Source organism: Mauremys reevesii, linkage group 8 (assembly GCF_016161935.1).
Source record: "Mauremys reevesii isolate NIE-2019 linkage group 8, ASM1616193v1, whole genome shotgun sequence".
In the NCBI taxonomy this organism is placed as follows: Eukaryota; Metazoa; Chordata; order Testudines; family Geoemydidae; genus Mauremys; species Mauremys reevesii.
In genome coordinates, this window is record NC_052630.1 from 80,198,132 (window position 1) to 80,216,392 (window position 18,261).

General features: G+C 39.1%; 1 protein-coding gene across 1 annotated transcript in view; it reads left to right on the forward strand.

The window, feature by feature from the left end:
- The window catches only part of COL24A1 (collagen type XXIV alpha 1 chain), a 246,219-nt gene that overhangs the window by 61,672 nt on the left and 166,286 nt on the right, over positions 1-18,261 (forward strand). Inside the window, exons 8-12 of the mRNA XM_039484094.1 lie at positions 8,139-8,183; positions 11,404-11,457; positions 12,771-12,815; positions 16,561-16,614; positions 17,407-17,451. Of these exons, the coding sequence (XP_039340028.1) occupies positions 8,139-8,183; positions 11,404-11,457; positions 12,771-12,815; positions 16,561-16,614; positions 17,407-17,451 (243 nt within the window). The remainder of the gene's footprint in view (positions 1-8,138; positions 8,184-11,403; positions 11,458-12,770; positions 12,816-16,560; positions 16,615-17,406; positions 17,452-18,261) is intronic.

Sequence of the window (18,261 nt, forward strand, 5' to 3'; positions counted from 1 at the left end):
CATCGGGGGGAACCCCAAGCTTTGCAAGGCTGGAGCAGGGATTTAAAGGGCCCAGAGCTCCTGCAATTGAGGGGAGCCCCAAGCCCTTTAAATCCTGCCCCCAGCCCAGCCGCCAGAGCAGTGGCCGGGATTCAAAGGGCTCTGGGCTGCCTGCAGTCACGGGGAGCCCCAAGCCCTTTAAATCCTGGCCCCTGTCCAGCCGCCGGAGCCACCACCGGGATTTAAAGGGCTCTGGGCTGCCCGCAGCAGCAGGGAGCTCTGAGACCTTTAAATCCCAGCCGCGGCCAGGATTCAAAGGGCTCTGGGCTGCCCGCAGCGGCAGGGTGCTCTGAGACCTTTTAATCCCAGCCGCAACCAGGATTGAAAGGGCTCTGGGCTGCCCGCAGCGGCAGGGAGCTCTGAGACCTTTAAATCCCAGCCACGGCCAGGATTCAAAGGGCTCTGGGCTGCCCGCAGCCGCGGGCAGCTGAGAGCCCTTTCAATCCCTGTCGTGGAAGCCGATGTGGTCCAGCACGGCGTACTGGCTCTTGCCGGTACACCGGACCGGACCGGCTTACTTTCGCCTCTGCATTAAACCCCTGTATAGACACTCTCATTCAGAATTAAAGTGGCCTAAATTTGATTTGGTTTAATTCACTTCTCTTGTGTTGACCAAAAGCATAAATTTAGTCTTTGTAACCCGAAAAAGGAAGAAGTTACAAAACTAGTGTAAAAGCTCCTAGGAAATGTATTTCACTTGTCCACAAACTTTCTGGGATTTAACAATATTAATCCAATTTTAAAGGCCTGACTAAAATTTTCATTTCTTATGTGGGAAAATGCCTTCCAGCAGCATCTGTTCTTATCCAAGTCGGAGATTTATGTGATAGCCTGCTTGTTATCACCAGCAGAGCTGTGACATCTTCTGAGTCCCCAAACATATACTGCTTTACTATATTGTCAGGTTCACAGTTTTGCTTGGAAAAGCAAAGCAGTTTCTACTTAATTTTCAATAAAATCATGTTAGGCTACGTCTGCAATACAAGCTAGGGGTAATGGTGTTCATTTGATCATTGGCACTTTTACTCTTTGTTTCCATTTCATGTAGAGAGTAGACACTAACTGGAACCACGTTTCAGAAAACTCCAGTCTGAACTAATCTTGTAAAATCACTGAGTCCATGAATTATGTTACACCTGTAAATACTAAAGAGTATTTTATGCTTGATATTTAATGGACCTAAGTCCAAGCTTTGCAGTTTTAAGATGCTTGATCTTTCCATATCATTACCAGATATACCCAAGACAATGAATGTAGTTTCAGACTTCAGTTGAGTTGGTAACTTGTTTTCATTCTGGAAAGTCATTTCAGAGGTGTGTGTGCAAATTGTGCAATAATCCAGGGAAAACAGGGAAATCCTTGGGGGGAAAAAACAAACATTCTCTTTTGTTACTTTATATTTGATTTTGTTAAATGCTGTTGGGGAGCTGCTGAAATGTATATAAATGAGTAACATAATTCTTTTATCACCTAACTATAAAGAAGTCAAAAAAATCCATAAATTCATTGCTTCCTAAGTCCTGTTTGATTTGGGCAGCTGGCTCTGATTTTTATCTTCCTGTAGATTGATCTGTAGTAAAATGATAAGCATTTAAACCATGACATAAGTTTTCATGTGGACTAGCTCTTGCACTATTTCAGGTCTCTCTTTCAGGCAGAATAATACCAATTTATTTATGCCCATTTCTTGGTAACTGTCTTTTTTCCATTGACCTTAGTTGTTTTCCTGAAGGATTCATAGGCTGACACTTTCAAAACAGCATTGGGGATTTGAAGAGTCATTGTCCCTTAATTTTAATGGTGGAATTGAATATTTCATTGGTAACATGCTGGCTGCATAGTGCCTACTACTGCCCTCTCCTGGGCATAATTAGACCTGCTCAAAGTTGTGGATAAAATAATAAGATTTTTTTCATCAAAATTTGCCTGATTTGGAACTTTTGTGAAATTTTGTGCAGTACGTATGCAATAGTGTGCACTGTTACAATGATTGTGAAAATTTTGTGGTCTATATTCATATTAAATTTCTATGTTTTGAATGGATATGGTTTGTGTTTAGTCATGTGCTACATGCTCTTGGTTCTGGTTTCCTGAATGTCTGAATTTAGCACAGATGGGGAAGAGGTTAGTAGAAATGAGAGACTGCCTTAGTAGAGTTTCCTTGAGGGATCTCTTTAAAAAATGCTGCACTATTCTATGGTAATCCTGTAGCCATTGACTACATATTTCCACTCCCTGCAACATGTTTATTATGCAGGGCCAATTTTTGCCCAATTACACCTGTGCAAATCCAGAGTAACTCTAATGAAGTCAGTATGGTTACTCCAAATTTATACCTGTGTGAACGAGAACAGAGTGTTGTATCATTGTCAGTCCTCTGAGGTCTGGTATGTTTGTTTGAAGCATCCATACAAAAAAGAGGAGCAGTATAATAAATATCGTGGGAAATTTCTATATTTCTATGGTAGTGAGTGGCTGAGTTTTTCACAGAGAGTGCTATTTTCCTAGAATAAGAATGAAGTTTGATTAAATGAGAGAAATTCTTCCATTGATTTCAAAGGGAAAAGCATTCTCCTTTGAATGCTGTTTTAGGTAAGTTTTTACAGGTGTTTAAAAGAGAATATGTTGATATGGCATAAATGTACTTTTGCCTTAAACTGGTCTTATTATTTACCAAGCAGACAGGGTCTGGGATTTACATGAAAAGATAAATAATGTGGATCACCTCTCCCTAAGTAACAGCACATTTCCTGCTACCTCTGTTTCTTGCCCTTTGGCGCCTGGGCTAGGCAGGGAGGAGAGGGAGAGGCTTCTTTCTTCATCATAACAACTCTAAAACTTTCACTTAAACTTGCTACGGTAGCCAAGTAAATTAGCTTTCGATTGCTCCTCCCTACTAGATACACTAGACCTGATTCTTCCCTCCCTTACACAAGTTATAAATCAGGATCAACACCATTAAAGCTAACAGAATTACATTAATGTAAAAGTGGTGTGACAGCAATATTAGGCCTGCTGCCCTTGTTAGATTCCTTGTTGGTTCCACATTAAAGTGAAGGTCTGGTTGCAGCAGTAATAGAAAGAGCAAGATATTTACCTTTCAGATTAACGCCAGGGGTTGTATACACTGCAGAGCCTTTGCTGGTAGAGCTGTGCCAGCATAACTAAGCAAAGCACCTTAGTAGAGAGACAGCGTATGTTGGCAAAAGGAGTTCTTGTGCCAGCATAGCTGTATCACCTCCCCAAATGACATTAGCTATGTGACAAAAGCATCCTTCTGTTTGCATAGTTGAGTCTACAGTGGGGGGTTTTGCAGGCATAGCTATGTCAGCTGAGGGTATGATTATTTTTGTAATGCTCCGAGCCAACACAGCTAGGCAAAACTTTAGTGTAGATCAGGGGTCGGCAACCTTTCGGAAGTGGTGTGCCGAGTCTTCATTTATTCACTCTAATTTAAGGTTTCGCATGCCAGTAATACATTTTAACGTTTTTAGAAGGTCTCTTTCTATAAGTCTATAATATATAACTAAACTATTGTTGTATGTAAAGTAAATAAGGTTTTAAAAATGTTTAAGAAGCTTCATTTAAAACTAAATTAAAATGCAGAGCCCCCCGGACCAGTGGCCAGGACCCAGGCAGTGTGAGTGCCTCTGCAAATCAGCTTGCGTGCTGCCTTCGGCACCCGTGCCATAGGCTGCCTACCCCTCGTGTAGATGAAGCCTTAGATTAACTGTGAAGTTAGACCGCAAAGAGAGGAAACCCCTCCTTTCACCCTCTTTCCCATCCCTGCAAAGCATGTAAAGGGGAAAGGCTCTCACATGAGCACTCATTCTCAGGGTGTACATTATTGTTGTACAAAACGTACATCTAACTACCAAATGTAGCAAACAGACAAAAGATTTCAAACCAAACTTCATTGCCACCTAAAAACATTAATGCTTTCCTCACTGTTATCAATGAGCAAGGAACTCTTTCCATCTCAGTTAATTGAGTTTCCTGCCTGATCAGGGTAGATACAAGCTTCTATGGAATCAATTTTGGCATATTGTCGTAAAATACCACATTAGCTTGTTAAAGTAGACACTCTCATTGTTTTCAATACAGGATTGTAGGTTTCCAAAATTTTGAGTAATCATGGACATTTTCCTTTACTAAGTCCTACGAACGGAAGCATGATAACAGCATTATTTTAGTAGTTAGACATGAAAGAAGACCTCCTACATGTAGGGCGTGCCTGGAGAATCCAAGCAGGAGTCTTCAGAGGTATTGAAAAGCAACTATTTGGAGGCAGTGTGATTCTAGGGCCCATGATGGGATTCTTAGAACAGCCTCATCCACTGGAGACACAAAGACCGATTCGCCCCTGGCACCAGGATTTCAATCCCCTTACTCCTGATTTAAACCGATAAGAAGAGACCCCGGCCTATTTTTTAAAGGAAGTAAATCTTTATTTTTACACTTGAAATATTGAATCCTGGGAGTTTGAGAATCTAAGGGCTTCACCACCCACTACAGGGGTATCAATTCTACTGTGCACTATAATCTTTCCCACTAACTGGCCTATGTAGATCCTGCTGGAGTTCACTATAAGTTCCCTATTGCATGTTACTACAGCACTAGGGAATGTCAGCAGGGTCCACATTGGCAGGTTAGTGCCTGTGTGCACTCACTAGTGCACATTAGAATGAACACCCCTCTTGTGAGACTAATGCTCTGTGTAGACATACCTGACACCAGGCTTGTGTAAAAAAACCAAAAGAACAAAAAAAAAACCAGTGATTGAGTGAGGGTGAAGCCTTCTGTCATTAGAATATTACAGGTAGCACATGCTAGCCAGAGACCCTGATTTATATTATTTACATGCCGCACAGATAAGCAACAGTGGATCTACACAGAAGCCAAACACATTTCTAATCTGAAGGTGCATGGAGACCAAATAAGCATTTCAAAACTGTGTCAGATGGTGAAAATGTGGAGTTGATAAGTACATTGTGTCTTGTGGTGTTTGTGGGTTATTGGTTATGAGTCTGATCCAGCCTCAGAAGAGGACCACAGGATTGCAGTCATGAGAGAGTAACAAGAATGGGATGAGCTTATTTCCCTAACATTTTTGTTCCCGTCATTATGCTGATTTGGGATTAATTTTATGCCACTTTTGGTCCATACAGTATTTGTCATAGAGGAATAAGAACGGTATTGTGTCATGTATGCCATTCATCCATATTGCTGTGTTGTTCTTTGACCTTCTCAACATTTTGGAAAATGTCTGTCCAGTTGTTTCAACTTTTCCATTTACATGTTGATTTGTGGCAAGTTTTTAATATTGCTTTAGATCTAAATGCTGGTATTAACTCTATTTGCAAAGCAGTTCTTCATTCTCATAGCACCCATGGCAAAGGTTTCTGTAAAAACACCTACAGTCGTATAGCTCATTGTGCTCGCCACATGCCCTCAATAGCCTTTTTCAACTTTTCTTTGGCACCATTCAGAGAAGACCAAATCCCCCTCCATTCCTGTAATTACCTGCCCATTCCTCTGTCTCTCTTGGGAGGCTGCAGCATTACTGTTCTATCTGGATGCTATAACCAGCAAGCGACTGTCCCAACCCTGTGCTATTGGAATTATTATGGAAACAATGGAAAACACTGTTGGGCTCCCAACGTTGTTGTTGTTGTTGAATATTTATATTGATATAATGTCAAGAGGCCTTAGCAAGATTGAGGCTCCACTGTGCTAGGCACTGTGAAAACGTATAGTAAATAACAGCTCCTTAAATGTGGCCCCTTACAAAGTAGAGGCTAAGTTACTTCATTTGGCAGTAAAGTCCTTTCTCTCTCACAGACCAAAGCTCTCTGAGTGCCAATAACATGCCCACAAAGTGGGTGTGCTGGTGTAATCAGGAGCTCAAGCCCTTCCATTTCCGTTTTTGCCTTTGAAGTCCAAATGTGAGAGTCTTCGTTAGAATTTGGGGAGTACCTCATCCTCCAATCAATCTACAGATATTATTAGCTTTTCTTTTTACACGCACTTTCCTTTTAGCTCAAAACAAATGTAGTTCCCTTTTTTCCTGGTCCAGATATAATAAAACATTTGAACATTTCCTCTGTAAGCACCTATTCTAAAAGAGCCTTTAAAACCCAGAAGTAGGGTTATTCTCAAAAACGCTTAAACCACTTAGGACCCAAATCCCATTGAAAATCATTCAGTGGGACTTTGGCTTCTAAATATTTTATGTCCTTTTAAGGTGCTGTTGAAAATTTTACACACAGTTCCTAAGGAAGTGTTACTGCTTTCCCCTCCAGGTTTGCATTGCAGTCATTAATCATGCTTTTGTCTTCATTTAATGATCTGACCAACAGCATTTCTGAGGCATGCCTTGGCATGTTGATTAGGCAGTCCCTCTCAGTCCGTTTGTCCAAGACCCACTCTCCCATACCTATGCCACAGGCTAGTGGGGCTCATGCTCGTGCTCTAAAAATAGCTGTGTAGACAGTGCTTTGAAGTTGCACCTCTGGCTGGAGCTCAAGGCTGATCTTCACTATGGGGAGATCAACTCTGCTTCAAAAGATGCAGCAGGGATCAATTTAGTGGGTCTAGTGAAGACCCACTAAATCAATGGCAGAGTGCCCTCCTGTCAACCCTGGTACTCCAGTTCCCCAAGAAGATTAAAGGAAGTTGACCAGAGAGTGTCTCCCATCAATGCAGCATAGTGAAGACACTGGGGGAAGCCAACCTAAGCTATGTCGACTCCAGCTACATTATTCACATAACTGAAGTAGCGTAACTTAGGTCAACTTACCCCCATAGTGAAGACAAGCCCTGAGGCTCTGACACCTGGAAAGGGGGGTAGAAGTGCAACTTCAAACGCTGTCTACACCGCTATGTTTAGAGCACTAGTGAGAGCCCCACTAACCCGAGTCTGTTGACTTGGGCTGGGAGGCTCGGTTCTGTGGGCTGTGTAGACACACTCAGTTGTATGGTTGAAATACGCTCTGCAGCTTGTGATTTGCAGATGATTGTTGTTTGCCTTTGCTTTACTGTAATATCTAAACATTAATGCAAATTAGCAATGCTGTGTGAGTGTTTAGCAAGATGTAAGGGAATACCTGCAACACTGGTTTGGAGAAAATGGAGCCTCTAGATTTTTTTAATGAGCACATGTCCTTAGGACTAATGTTATTTCCCAAGCAAGTGTATAATACTAAAATAGCAAAGTTTGAAGCTTAACAGATGTGATTTATTTTTCATTAGGTAAAACTATTACTGAACAAAATTATTCCTCTTTTATGATTTCATATGAGGTAATGCCATTCAGTTTGTTGTAACAAAGCTTTTGGCATGGTCTAGAAACCAAAAGATGAAATCTTTGACCCTATTGAAATCATGTATAGAACTCCTCTTGACTTCAACAGGGCCAGGATTTCACCCACCATCTGTACAGGCAAACCATCATCATCATAATGCTTAATATAAAGAGGGACAATGATAAACTTCTATGAGTTAAAGATTCCAGGATAATCTGGAAAACTTTATTTAGGGTCAGGAAGGTGGTAGTTTCATTTACTTTTGCAAAACTATCATCACATATGGAGTATTAAAAAAATTAAGTCCATATGAAAGAAATCTTTTGTTTTCTTAGTTATCTTTTCCTAGAGAGCTTCTTGGCGCTCTCTGTGAGTATCTTCTTGTTATGCCTATCTCAGTTGAACTGGCTCATTCAGAGATAGTGTTATGACAAGGATTTGGAATGGGGAAACAGTCTGGACTAAATCCAGCTTTGCAATAATTACAAGCAGATTGTTGCTAAAGGCATTTTGTCTACGTGTTACTTAAGCTTACACAAATCTGTGACTACTGGTGCAAGTTTAGCAGGCATAGCTAGAAATCATCTATGCTGAGGTAAGTTTCTCTTTCTCCCTCCTCCCACAGCAGCTACTGAAATTAAGCAATGTGGATGTCACAGAGAAAGAAAGATTGCAAAATTCTTCTTTGCTGAAGAAAAATATAAAGTGGGGAGGGGGGAATCAAGACCCCCAAAGCTGCATCTTGCATATCTGAATGTATTCATTGCAACATCTGTTCATCTCTTCTACCTGCAGGGTCCCAAAGGCTATCCAGGGCTACCAGGTCCACGAGGCGAGCAAGTGAGTGGTGAAGGCACTGTAACAGTTGATACACATTGTACAAAGCATGTTAAGTACAATTAAAGATAATGGCTTTAAATGCTTATATCAAATAATTTCTTTCAATTGCTGACTGGTTGAAGAAATACTCAATAGATTTAGTTCTTGACTAGATACTTAGTTGTCATGGAGATGAGTATGGTTTAAGGGCCTAGGTAAAACATAATAGACCAACTTGTTTTCTCCAGCAAGTCTGGTGGCATGGAAGAAGTGTGTTGTGTAATGTTTTAGAAGGCAATTCAGAATCTTTCAAAACCTTACCGCTGCGACTTGACAATGCATGCTTAATCTCTGGATGGGGAGATGGGAAGGGACTGTGTGTTGCTTTCTTAAAGTATCCTTCATGTGAGTGTTAGAGGTAGACACTTGTTACTCCTCCCTTCAAGAGATAAGGGCAAGGGGCCATGGTTGTCAACTCTCATAACCTTGGAACAGGAGTCAAGTTTTTCTCTTTTGTATACAGTACTGAATGCCCTGTCAATGCTGAATGAATAACCATGACCTAATGATAGTAGTGACCAGAGGAGCAGTCAAAAACAAAAAATACAAGAATAGATTTTAGCTGTCCAAAACTTTAACTGAGCTGTACTCCAAGAAACCAGATGAAGTGAGGGCAATTGTTATAGTTCAGTCCCTCGGCTTCTGTCGTCTTTCTGCAAGAGAATTAATTATCAGAGTTGTTCAGAAGAACAGCATTGTTAACTGCAGGACCTGAGAACCAAAGTAGGAGCTTGTGAAAAGTGATTAACTAGTAATGAAAACAAGAGGGTAAATTGTGTGTGTGTGAGAGAGAGAGAGAGAGAGAGACTGACATCAGAGGAATAATTTTGGCACTAAATATGCAAGTGTGTGAACTCTCTTGAATATAATCTGATACATTAGACCTCAGTGTGAAATTACTGTTTGCCCAGCAGTACTGAAGACTGTCTGACCTCATCTCAACATACCCCTACTATGGTTATAAATAATATTATTCATAGTCTGATATATTATTTTTGAAATATTTTAAACTCATTTATAAAAATTTGGGAAAATACTTTTGTTCCGCAGCCTGTTCTTACTGCTGCTATTTTAAGGACTGTAACAATAAGATATGTAATTGTAGAGGATGGCCCGGAAAGAGTCAGGACAATGATAGTCATTTTGCATGTCAGTAGCTACAGACTTTGTGAAGTTCAAAGTATCCACTTGTTGGCTGGAATTTCCATAAACCTCTACAACAAAGAAAAAAGTTACTGTAAATATATCAAATGTGGAATTAGTTGAGAGTGACTGGGAGTGCAAGCAAGGTTTTAAAAAGAACAAAGAGTCAATTAAAATGATTTGTTGCTCTTTGGGTTTTTTGTCATGATCTGCACTTGGAATTTTTGGGACCTAATTCAGCCAAAAATATCCATAGCCTTCTGAAGTGTTTCAAGCTTTAGGAGTCCCTGGATCCTGGTTCCATGGCAGACCAACCCATTCAGGGAATAATCAATCTCCCATATATGCCCAGCGGATGAAAGAAATCATGGAAAGCAGAACCGTCTTGGAGGCCCAGCCCTTACGCAAAATAACTTTTGCTTCCTACATTCATGACTTCTGATGCCTGGGATTATTCTTCCTCACTCAAACCAGCTGCATGTCGCTCATGGAGGAAGTTCTGATTTTGCATTAGTGTGACTCCCACATGTGACAATGGGTGGACAGGTTGGACAATCTCTAAGCCTTCCCTATGGACTTGGTTTGTTTAAGCATAAAATTAGCCAAGTAGAGAGCCAGGGGTGGAGAGAAAGATGGTGACATTCTAATTTCTTACTTCCTTCCCATTCCAAATCTTAGTAGTGGCTTTTGAGGAGAAGCTGATCATTGGAGAATCCCAAGTGGCTTCACTTCCTCCAGCACCTGTGCCATGAGTTTCTTCTCTCTTAATATTTTTGGCCAGTGGCACCTCTTGTTTTTCTTCCTGGTTGATATCAAGAATGGACCTTCTAAGGGCCCTACGGTCCAGAAATGTTGGGCCAAATCAGCTTCTCTAACAGATAAATTGCAGGAGTGGGCACTGGATCAGGAAAACTACATGAGTTTCCCCAGACAGAGGTTAGTCTAGATTGGCTGATACTGCCATGAATACCAGTCCTGGAGGCCAGGCCTAGATGCCCAGCTCCCTGGCATTGCAAAGTGGAAATTGGTCAAGATGGTAACTCCTGGTTTATTGTTAATTATTCATTTTTATTTATGAAAGACATTTTAAATGTTTCAGAGGTTTCTTATTCTCTGTGATGCGATGTAATGACTGGGAAATTGTTGATATCAGAGAGCCTGTCTCTCTCTTGGCAACACCTTCAACTGGTTCATTTGTCTGAAACTTTTTAGTGAACTTATTATTCCCTGAATGAAGGACTAACAGGATGAGATACAGGTCAAGTGTCACCACTCAGCTAATGAAGTGCTCTCCCATCCTGACTATTTTCACCACATCTCATCTAGTTCTGGACCTTGCTTGAGTAAAGGTTGCTCACCAAACAGGTGTCCAGTTCTTCAACAATGAACTTTACCACCTGGCACCCAAGAATTTGCCCATTTCAGAAAAGTAGAATTTTCTTAAAATAAACAATCAAATACACAGAATTATTAGGGGGCAAGGGACACTTTTGGATTTGATTAGGGGGGGAAGAGGGGGAAACAGAAGAGTTTACTGTACCCATTATCAATCCACTGTTAGTCTAACCTTATCCTAGCATACCCATATTGAGACCAATATAAGGAAATTCAGCTATACAAGGACATACATTTGTACATTTGTTCCATAAAAGTGTAAATCTTAATAATATGGCCAAGATCAGTGTCAGCTTGGGTTATCTGCACCATAAATACCTGTCCCCTGAGGGCATCTCCCGTTGTGCATACCTGATTTTGCCAAACATCATCTATCATCATGAATCAGTGGTTTTTCCCTTGTACTTCACTTCATTTTGGACTAATTCCCTCCCTCTCCCTCCATCCTAAATGCTTTTGCAATGTGTGCACCATTGCTCAGGAAGTAATCATGCCGATTTTAATTATGTATAAAAAGTGGGTTTTATGGGCTTCCTATGCAACTTACACAAGAAACAGTCTTGTGTTAGGAGAAAGCTCTTTCATCTCACCAACAGGTAAAAATACACTAAACCTGATTACATTTTTTTCACTTTCAATTTAGGGAATTCCAGGAATGGCTGGCAATGCTGGTTCACTTGGTTACCCTGGCAGGCAGGTGCAGTAACTATACAATAGAATTATATGTTTTCCTGTTATAAGCACCTTTTCAGTAGTATACATTAGTTCAAAATATGTTTCCCTTCCTCTCTTTGGGGTTAATTTTCAAAGTGATGCCTAGTATACATGGCCTGTTCGTCAGCAAGGAGTGTTTTGACAAACTGATCTACCGCAAAAGGATTGTCTGCCATCATGTAGCATTAATGATGTAACTTCTAAAAGTACCATATCTAAATCTGCTGGCAGTGCTGATGGCATCACTGTGTTGGCTGACATTGTATCACTAATACTTGGAACAAGCCTCCTTTCAGAGGCACCATACACGGAAGTAATGTGGCACATTGTGCCCTTAGTACTGAGCCCTGAGTGAGTGAGACACAGTAATTCTGTATCCCTCTAGTGCATACATATCTTGTTACCAAATTACAGAATGTATAAGCCCTATTCACCCCTTTGAAAACCTTCATTGCTCTCTGTCTGTTTCAACCTTTTGGCATTTAATGTTCAGAAGAAACAGAAAGCATTCTGCTCTAGTGCCATTGCTACTTATTTGCCTACACTTACTTTTTTTTACTGCTGAAACTCTTTCTTTAACTTTTATGTGGGGAAAGAGTATGTTAAAGGGCTTTTTCCATTCAGTTCATTGAGAGAGAGAACCAATGAAAACATCAAATGCTATCAATGCAAGCCATTTGTAATATTGATTGTTTATATACCTGGGACAGATAGATAATGCACCAACTGCATATACTGAACTAAGAGGAAATGTCAGTCACTTTTCCTAACATTCAAACTACATGAGCCAAATTCAGTCCTTGTATTCGTCAACTGATTCAATGGAGTCCTGCCTGCTTGAGGAGCTGAATTTGACCCATGCTCTCTAAACTATTTCAACATTTTACTAGACCAATTTTACTGTGGCTATATATTAAAAAGCATTATTAAATAGTTTATATAGTGACTGGATGACAACATGCCAACATTTAAAAATACAAAATGCTTTGAGTATTTGAAATAAACTTATTGTTCTAATGTTGGCTAGAAAATTACTGGAACTGCATTCCAATATAAAAGTTTATGAAAAGTTCCATGAAGTTATTTTAATGCCAAGTTCACAATTGGGTAGAAGATTTCCAAAAAGAAATAACTTTAATATAAAGGAAGTTGCAATCTCTGTCTAGAGGTTCACATAGCACCCATCATGAAAAGTGCATTGCCAGTTTGGAAATTAACAATTATTGTGATAATTCTTTTAAATCTAGTATTTCCATTTATTTTAAATGAAGTAAAAGTTGTGTCTTTTCATACTAGGGTTTAGCTGGACCAGAAGGTAACCCAGGTCCTAAAGGTGTAAGAGTAAGTAACATTTGTAAGCATTACGGCATGCATGGCTGTATTTCTATACATATAGTATGCCTGAGAAACTTCATTGAATTACCAGTTGCACGGCCACTGAATCACTCTGTCTATTGCAGAACTGGTTAATGACAAACTGTATTTCATTAAAAATTTGAGGATTTATTTCTTTTTCATGCCTACAAGCAGTATAGAATAATCTCATCTTGCTGCTCTTCCTTTGCTTGGAACATATACAGACATGAAAAGAAAGAAAAAGAACCGTGTGAGAGTGGGGGGGGAGAGCAGAGGGGGGAAGTGGAGGGGAAGAGGCCGTTTCCTGCCTGAAGCATTATTTCTGTAATAGAAGCTGTCAGGAGTGAAGGCAGATCTGGCATTTGTAATCTTCAACTGTGACAGAGGTTGATGGAAGGATACAATCTTGTCATGTAAAGAATATGAGAGTCACCTTCAGCTAGATCCTAAAATATTTCCGTTGATATCGTTTGTAGCCCAGACCAGAGGTACAAATCTGAGCCCTTTAAAAATTTAAGCTTTGCTTGGATCATTTTTGAGTAAAGTTTCAAGGAGAAAAGTGAAAAAAACGTTTTTTTATTTTTCACACATATACACCTATATATGTAAAAACCATCAGATTTTATTTCTTTCAAGGTCACTGCCCTCAACAGATCATCAGACTTGGATCACATGGGAATATGATGTTAACTTTGTATTGTAACGTGAGATTTGTAATTGCTTTACGCTAGAAAGTTCTCAGGTTTTTATTCCACCCCCATCCTTACACAACTCCATTATCGTACAGGTTGCTGTGAAGTACCCCACCCATGTACTTATTTGTGACACTGATCCTGATTTGAGCTCTTTATACATTCCATGGGTGGCATATCTGAGTCCACTTATCCACTGATGCTTTAAAAAAACCCGCACCCCAATCTGGGTCTATGCTGGTTATGTGATATGTATGTATCTCGTGATCCTTGTAACTGATACCTGTAATCCCCCATAACTCAAGCTGGACCCCAGATGTACAGTACCTTCCCTCTTAACTTGTGCATATTTAATCTTAAACATTAACTTTAATAATTTTTTTAAATCTGTACCTTATGATGCTGTCAAGCTTCTGTTACAACTTCTCCATCATGTTGCTGAATATGTGCACTTGTGCCTTTTATTGCTGATATTTAATGCCTTCATCTGCAACAGTTTTTTGAAATGTGTCTAAGTTTTGCTCTTCTTAAATTCAGCTTTCATTATCTGATGGGAGAGTTGATTCCTCTGCTTGTAAGGATCTTGTGTCCCAAAGATATTGCACCCACATGGCTCTCAGTCCTCAGACATTTGCTCCTTTTTCTCTTGCCCCAAAGTTCTTTATAAACCTGTAGCCAACTCCTTCTCCTGTTATACAAGAGAAAGGTGGTTGCAATCTTTGCCACTAAGTGGCCCACAAGCTTCTTCTTATTTCATATGACTTGTTCTGTAATTGCTCAAAAAATGACTCATACTAACAATCTCAGAATGTCATGTTTCAAAAGGGTGTCTCCTACATAATCCTTTCTGCCAGATGTTGCCTGTAATGTTGACCCAGAAACATGTTTTTGTGCCATTGACCCATGCAGTTATGTCAATATAATTTGAGCTCTTAAGGTTAGAACACACTCCTATGATAGCTCTGGATCCTGCTTATTGAAGGGTTTTAAGACAATTCAGGGAAAGAAAAGAGAGCTGCATTTTTCCCTAATGTGTGGGGTACCAAGAAGAGTATTGTCCTTCCTAAGATCCTCAAAAGATGGGTTAAGATATTTCATTAAATTCAAAGGACTGTAGAGATAGGTGTGAAAACACTGATTTTTTTTCAGTAACTAGATGCTGCACCTGCCTTTGCACATTCTCTCTCAGAGCCTCTATGTGTAGAATCACTTCATTGTACTTTTGTTTATGCCAATTTGCAATTGAATTTGTATGTGTCTGTCATGTATGCACACAGCCATGAAAATGTGAAACTGAGCTTTGGAAGCAATATCATGGAATATAGCACATACAAACCATGGAAGGTTTGAGAGGAGATTTAAATTTCTCAGGACATAGTGTTGGTTTTCAAATCTTAAGAGCCAGGAATTTAAATGATGACTACATTTTAGGAGGTGGATTTTTTTAAGCGTAATTTAAAAAAAATACATTTTCCCAGGATAGCTCCCTGTACGTGGAACTTATTTTCCCTCCTAATACAATCCTCCCTTTACCAGTTTCATGTTGAAGGAAATGGGCTGACCAAGGACATAAGTGTGACTTCCTTCAAGTCATCTTATATTCTGAATTGCACATATCCCATTCAAACCCAACAGTGGAGTAATCACCAATGACATTCTCGTTGTCTAGTAGAAGAAAGTTACACCTGTGTTTTGCTGAACAGAGAACAGCTCTTATGAGTGAGAACCATTTACTGCCATTTATAACTTTTCATTGCATTTCATATTATGATTTTTTTTATTTAACTAGACTTTGTGGGGCTTCTGCTGATCTCCACTATATTGATGAAAAGTAGAATTGCGTCCTAATTCAGTCACAGAAGGCAAAATTTTGAAAAACTCCTAAGTGCTATTTTCATGTGAGAAGTTCTTCAGTTTAATGTTTTCACTTTCTTAACTTTATTTTTATTCATTTAACTGCAAGTGAATTGGATATTTTGAGAACAGTGGTTAGCATGTGTCCTATCACAATAGTTACTACTCTGGCTACTCTATTGATCATATGTTCTAAAATTCAGTTATTTCTACCGTACCATTTTAAAAACTGAACACAGTGGTATTTAGCTGTGGATTTTCAGATTTTGATGCAACATAAGGAAGTTACTTCTCAGGGTATATTGATACTGGAAAGTGTAATTTCCAGCTTGAGGAGACATACCTGCACTAGCTTTGCTAAAAATAGCAATGTATCCACAGTGGCGCAAGCAATAGGAGAGGATAGCTTCTCCAAATATAATCTCGTCTGAGATCCTAGGCATGTACTCTCGGCAGCTAGCTCCTCCCATCACTTGCACCACTGCAGCGACACTTCTATTTTTGGCACTCAAGCTCAGTCAGAGCTAGTGTGGGATGTCTCCTTGACCTGGAAATTGCAACTTCCAGTGTAGATGTACCCTCAGACAGCATCACTCTCTACATGGAAAGAGAGCATGGCATGATGCAGTTACAATTAAACTGAGGCTTACAATGATGTGTCACTGTTTTTTTAATGGGATAGGCAATTCTCCCCTTCTACTTAAGCAGGGAGGGAGAAGACATCTTAGTCACTTTTTAATTAAAACAATCCAGCTGTGACAAGTTAAACTTGCAAAATAATTCCTTTGTAGTGGAAATCACTCAAACTTATTGACAAAAAATAATTTCTTTTTGATTTACATGTGGGGAATATAGTAAATTTGAAAGGTTATTTTTAATTTTCTTTGATGAGCACTTTCTGATGTAATAGTATATCATTTGGGAATTTTTTTCCTAGTATGATTAATTTGTATGTTATCTCTGCAATGGTGGGTGATTGTCACCATCAGTTGGATTTGGAGGGTGAAATCCTGGCCACATCAAAGTCACTAGGAGTTTTGCTATTGACTTCAACTGAGCCAGGATTTCACCCAGAATCTCAAGCTACTATACGTACATAAATGTGTGGTAAATCTGTATCTAGCCTTGTTCTTGAGATGCAACCTTTTAATGAAGAAATTTAAGAATTATTTATTTGTTCTAAGGGTTTCATTGGACCTCCAGGGGTGGCAGGACAGCCAGGACCTGAAGGAGAAAGAGTAGGTTTAATGAACCATTTATTAAATATGTACATATTTATGATAATGAAACACACTGAAGTATAACATATTCCAGAATGCGACCAAGGAAAACTTAAATAAGATGTATTATTTATGTAACTCTTTTTAAAAAGGAAAATAAGGCTTGTCTGACAGCAAAACTGATTGGGGGTGTGTGCAAATGTCATCCTATTAAATAATAAAATTCTGCTGATTAGAATGAATCTAGTGAACAAAATCAAAATAGCACCAGGGTTAATCAATCTGAATTGACTGTAAAGTGAAGCTTGGATTTCATCTAAAATTTCTGAGATTGGATGCCTGTTCTTGTCATTGAAGTGAGCAGTGAAAGTTTCCTCTAAGAGTAATTTCAGTCCATGTATAAATCACATTTTTTAATTGCCTGGCATGTGTTTAAGACAAAAATGCCCATGATAATCTGATAACTGATTTTGAGCCTAATCTTTCTACTATTCAAATCAAAGAAAGTTTTTCCATTGACCTTAATGACAACCAGAGCAGGCCCTTCTCAACATTCTAGGACACATTAATATAATTCAACTAATATGCCTGGAATGAAGAGATCACAATTTACATTTCTCCCTGCATTCTCCCTGCTCCCTTATAACAAGAAATAGGTACAGTGTCTGCTTTTTGTGGTGGTGATTTTTAGATTGCCTTTTGCAATCAAATGTGCATGCCAATAATATGTAATTTAAATTACTTTTAAAAAATCTAGATTCTGTAGAGTTTTTAGATTGTAGAGTCTCTTTTCTTTCTTTTTTTTCCTAGGGTATTCCAGGACTGCCAGGAAAAAGGGGTCTTAAGGGGAGACTGGTAAGGTTACTAATATGGTTTACTACTTTTGCTGCTAATTTAAATGAATAATGTAAGTCTGCATATAATTTTAAGTAGCTGAAAATGTTACTGTAGTTTTATTCACAAATGATTGTATTATTGTTTCCAGCACATACCTTGCACTACAGAAAAATAACAACTTGTTGGGTAAATTTAGTGGTGCTGCTAAATAAATGTAAATTACGAATTCTTAACCTGATGGCCAGTTCAGCCATTGGAACTATCAGTGTGACTGCCATGGGGTTAAAAGGTCACAGAAAAATGCAAACAGTTTTTAAAAAATTATTGTTAATGCAACACAGATTTATGATTCCAGACTTTATGAGGAGTCTGATTCAGGTGTTGGCATGAATACAAGTCAGTTGCAGCTTCTAATAATTTCAGATGTTTGTAGGAAAAATAGTATTCCCTACTTAATACAAATGTATTTCTGCATCTGGGGACAGACACAAATCTGCTAGGCATACCTTCCTAAGGTTTACAGTATTTCTGATAGATCAGAAAACTGTAGCATGATCTGTTATGTGCCAAGTTCTTTGTTTTCTGCCATATGGTTGTACTTTAAGACTTTTGCTGTCTGGATGTAAAATACTGTGGAGGGAGAGATGTATAGCTCTGTTGGTGTACTTTTTGAATTTGCTGCATAGTTATTACAAAACCATGTGAAATATGGACCAGCTTCCAATACATGTGAATTTTGGGTTAATCAGTGCATAACACCAAAGGTGCTAAAAGACACTCCTGAAACACGTTAATTAAAATCAAGAACCTTATTTAAGTTTTTAATGC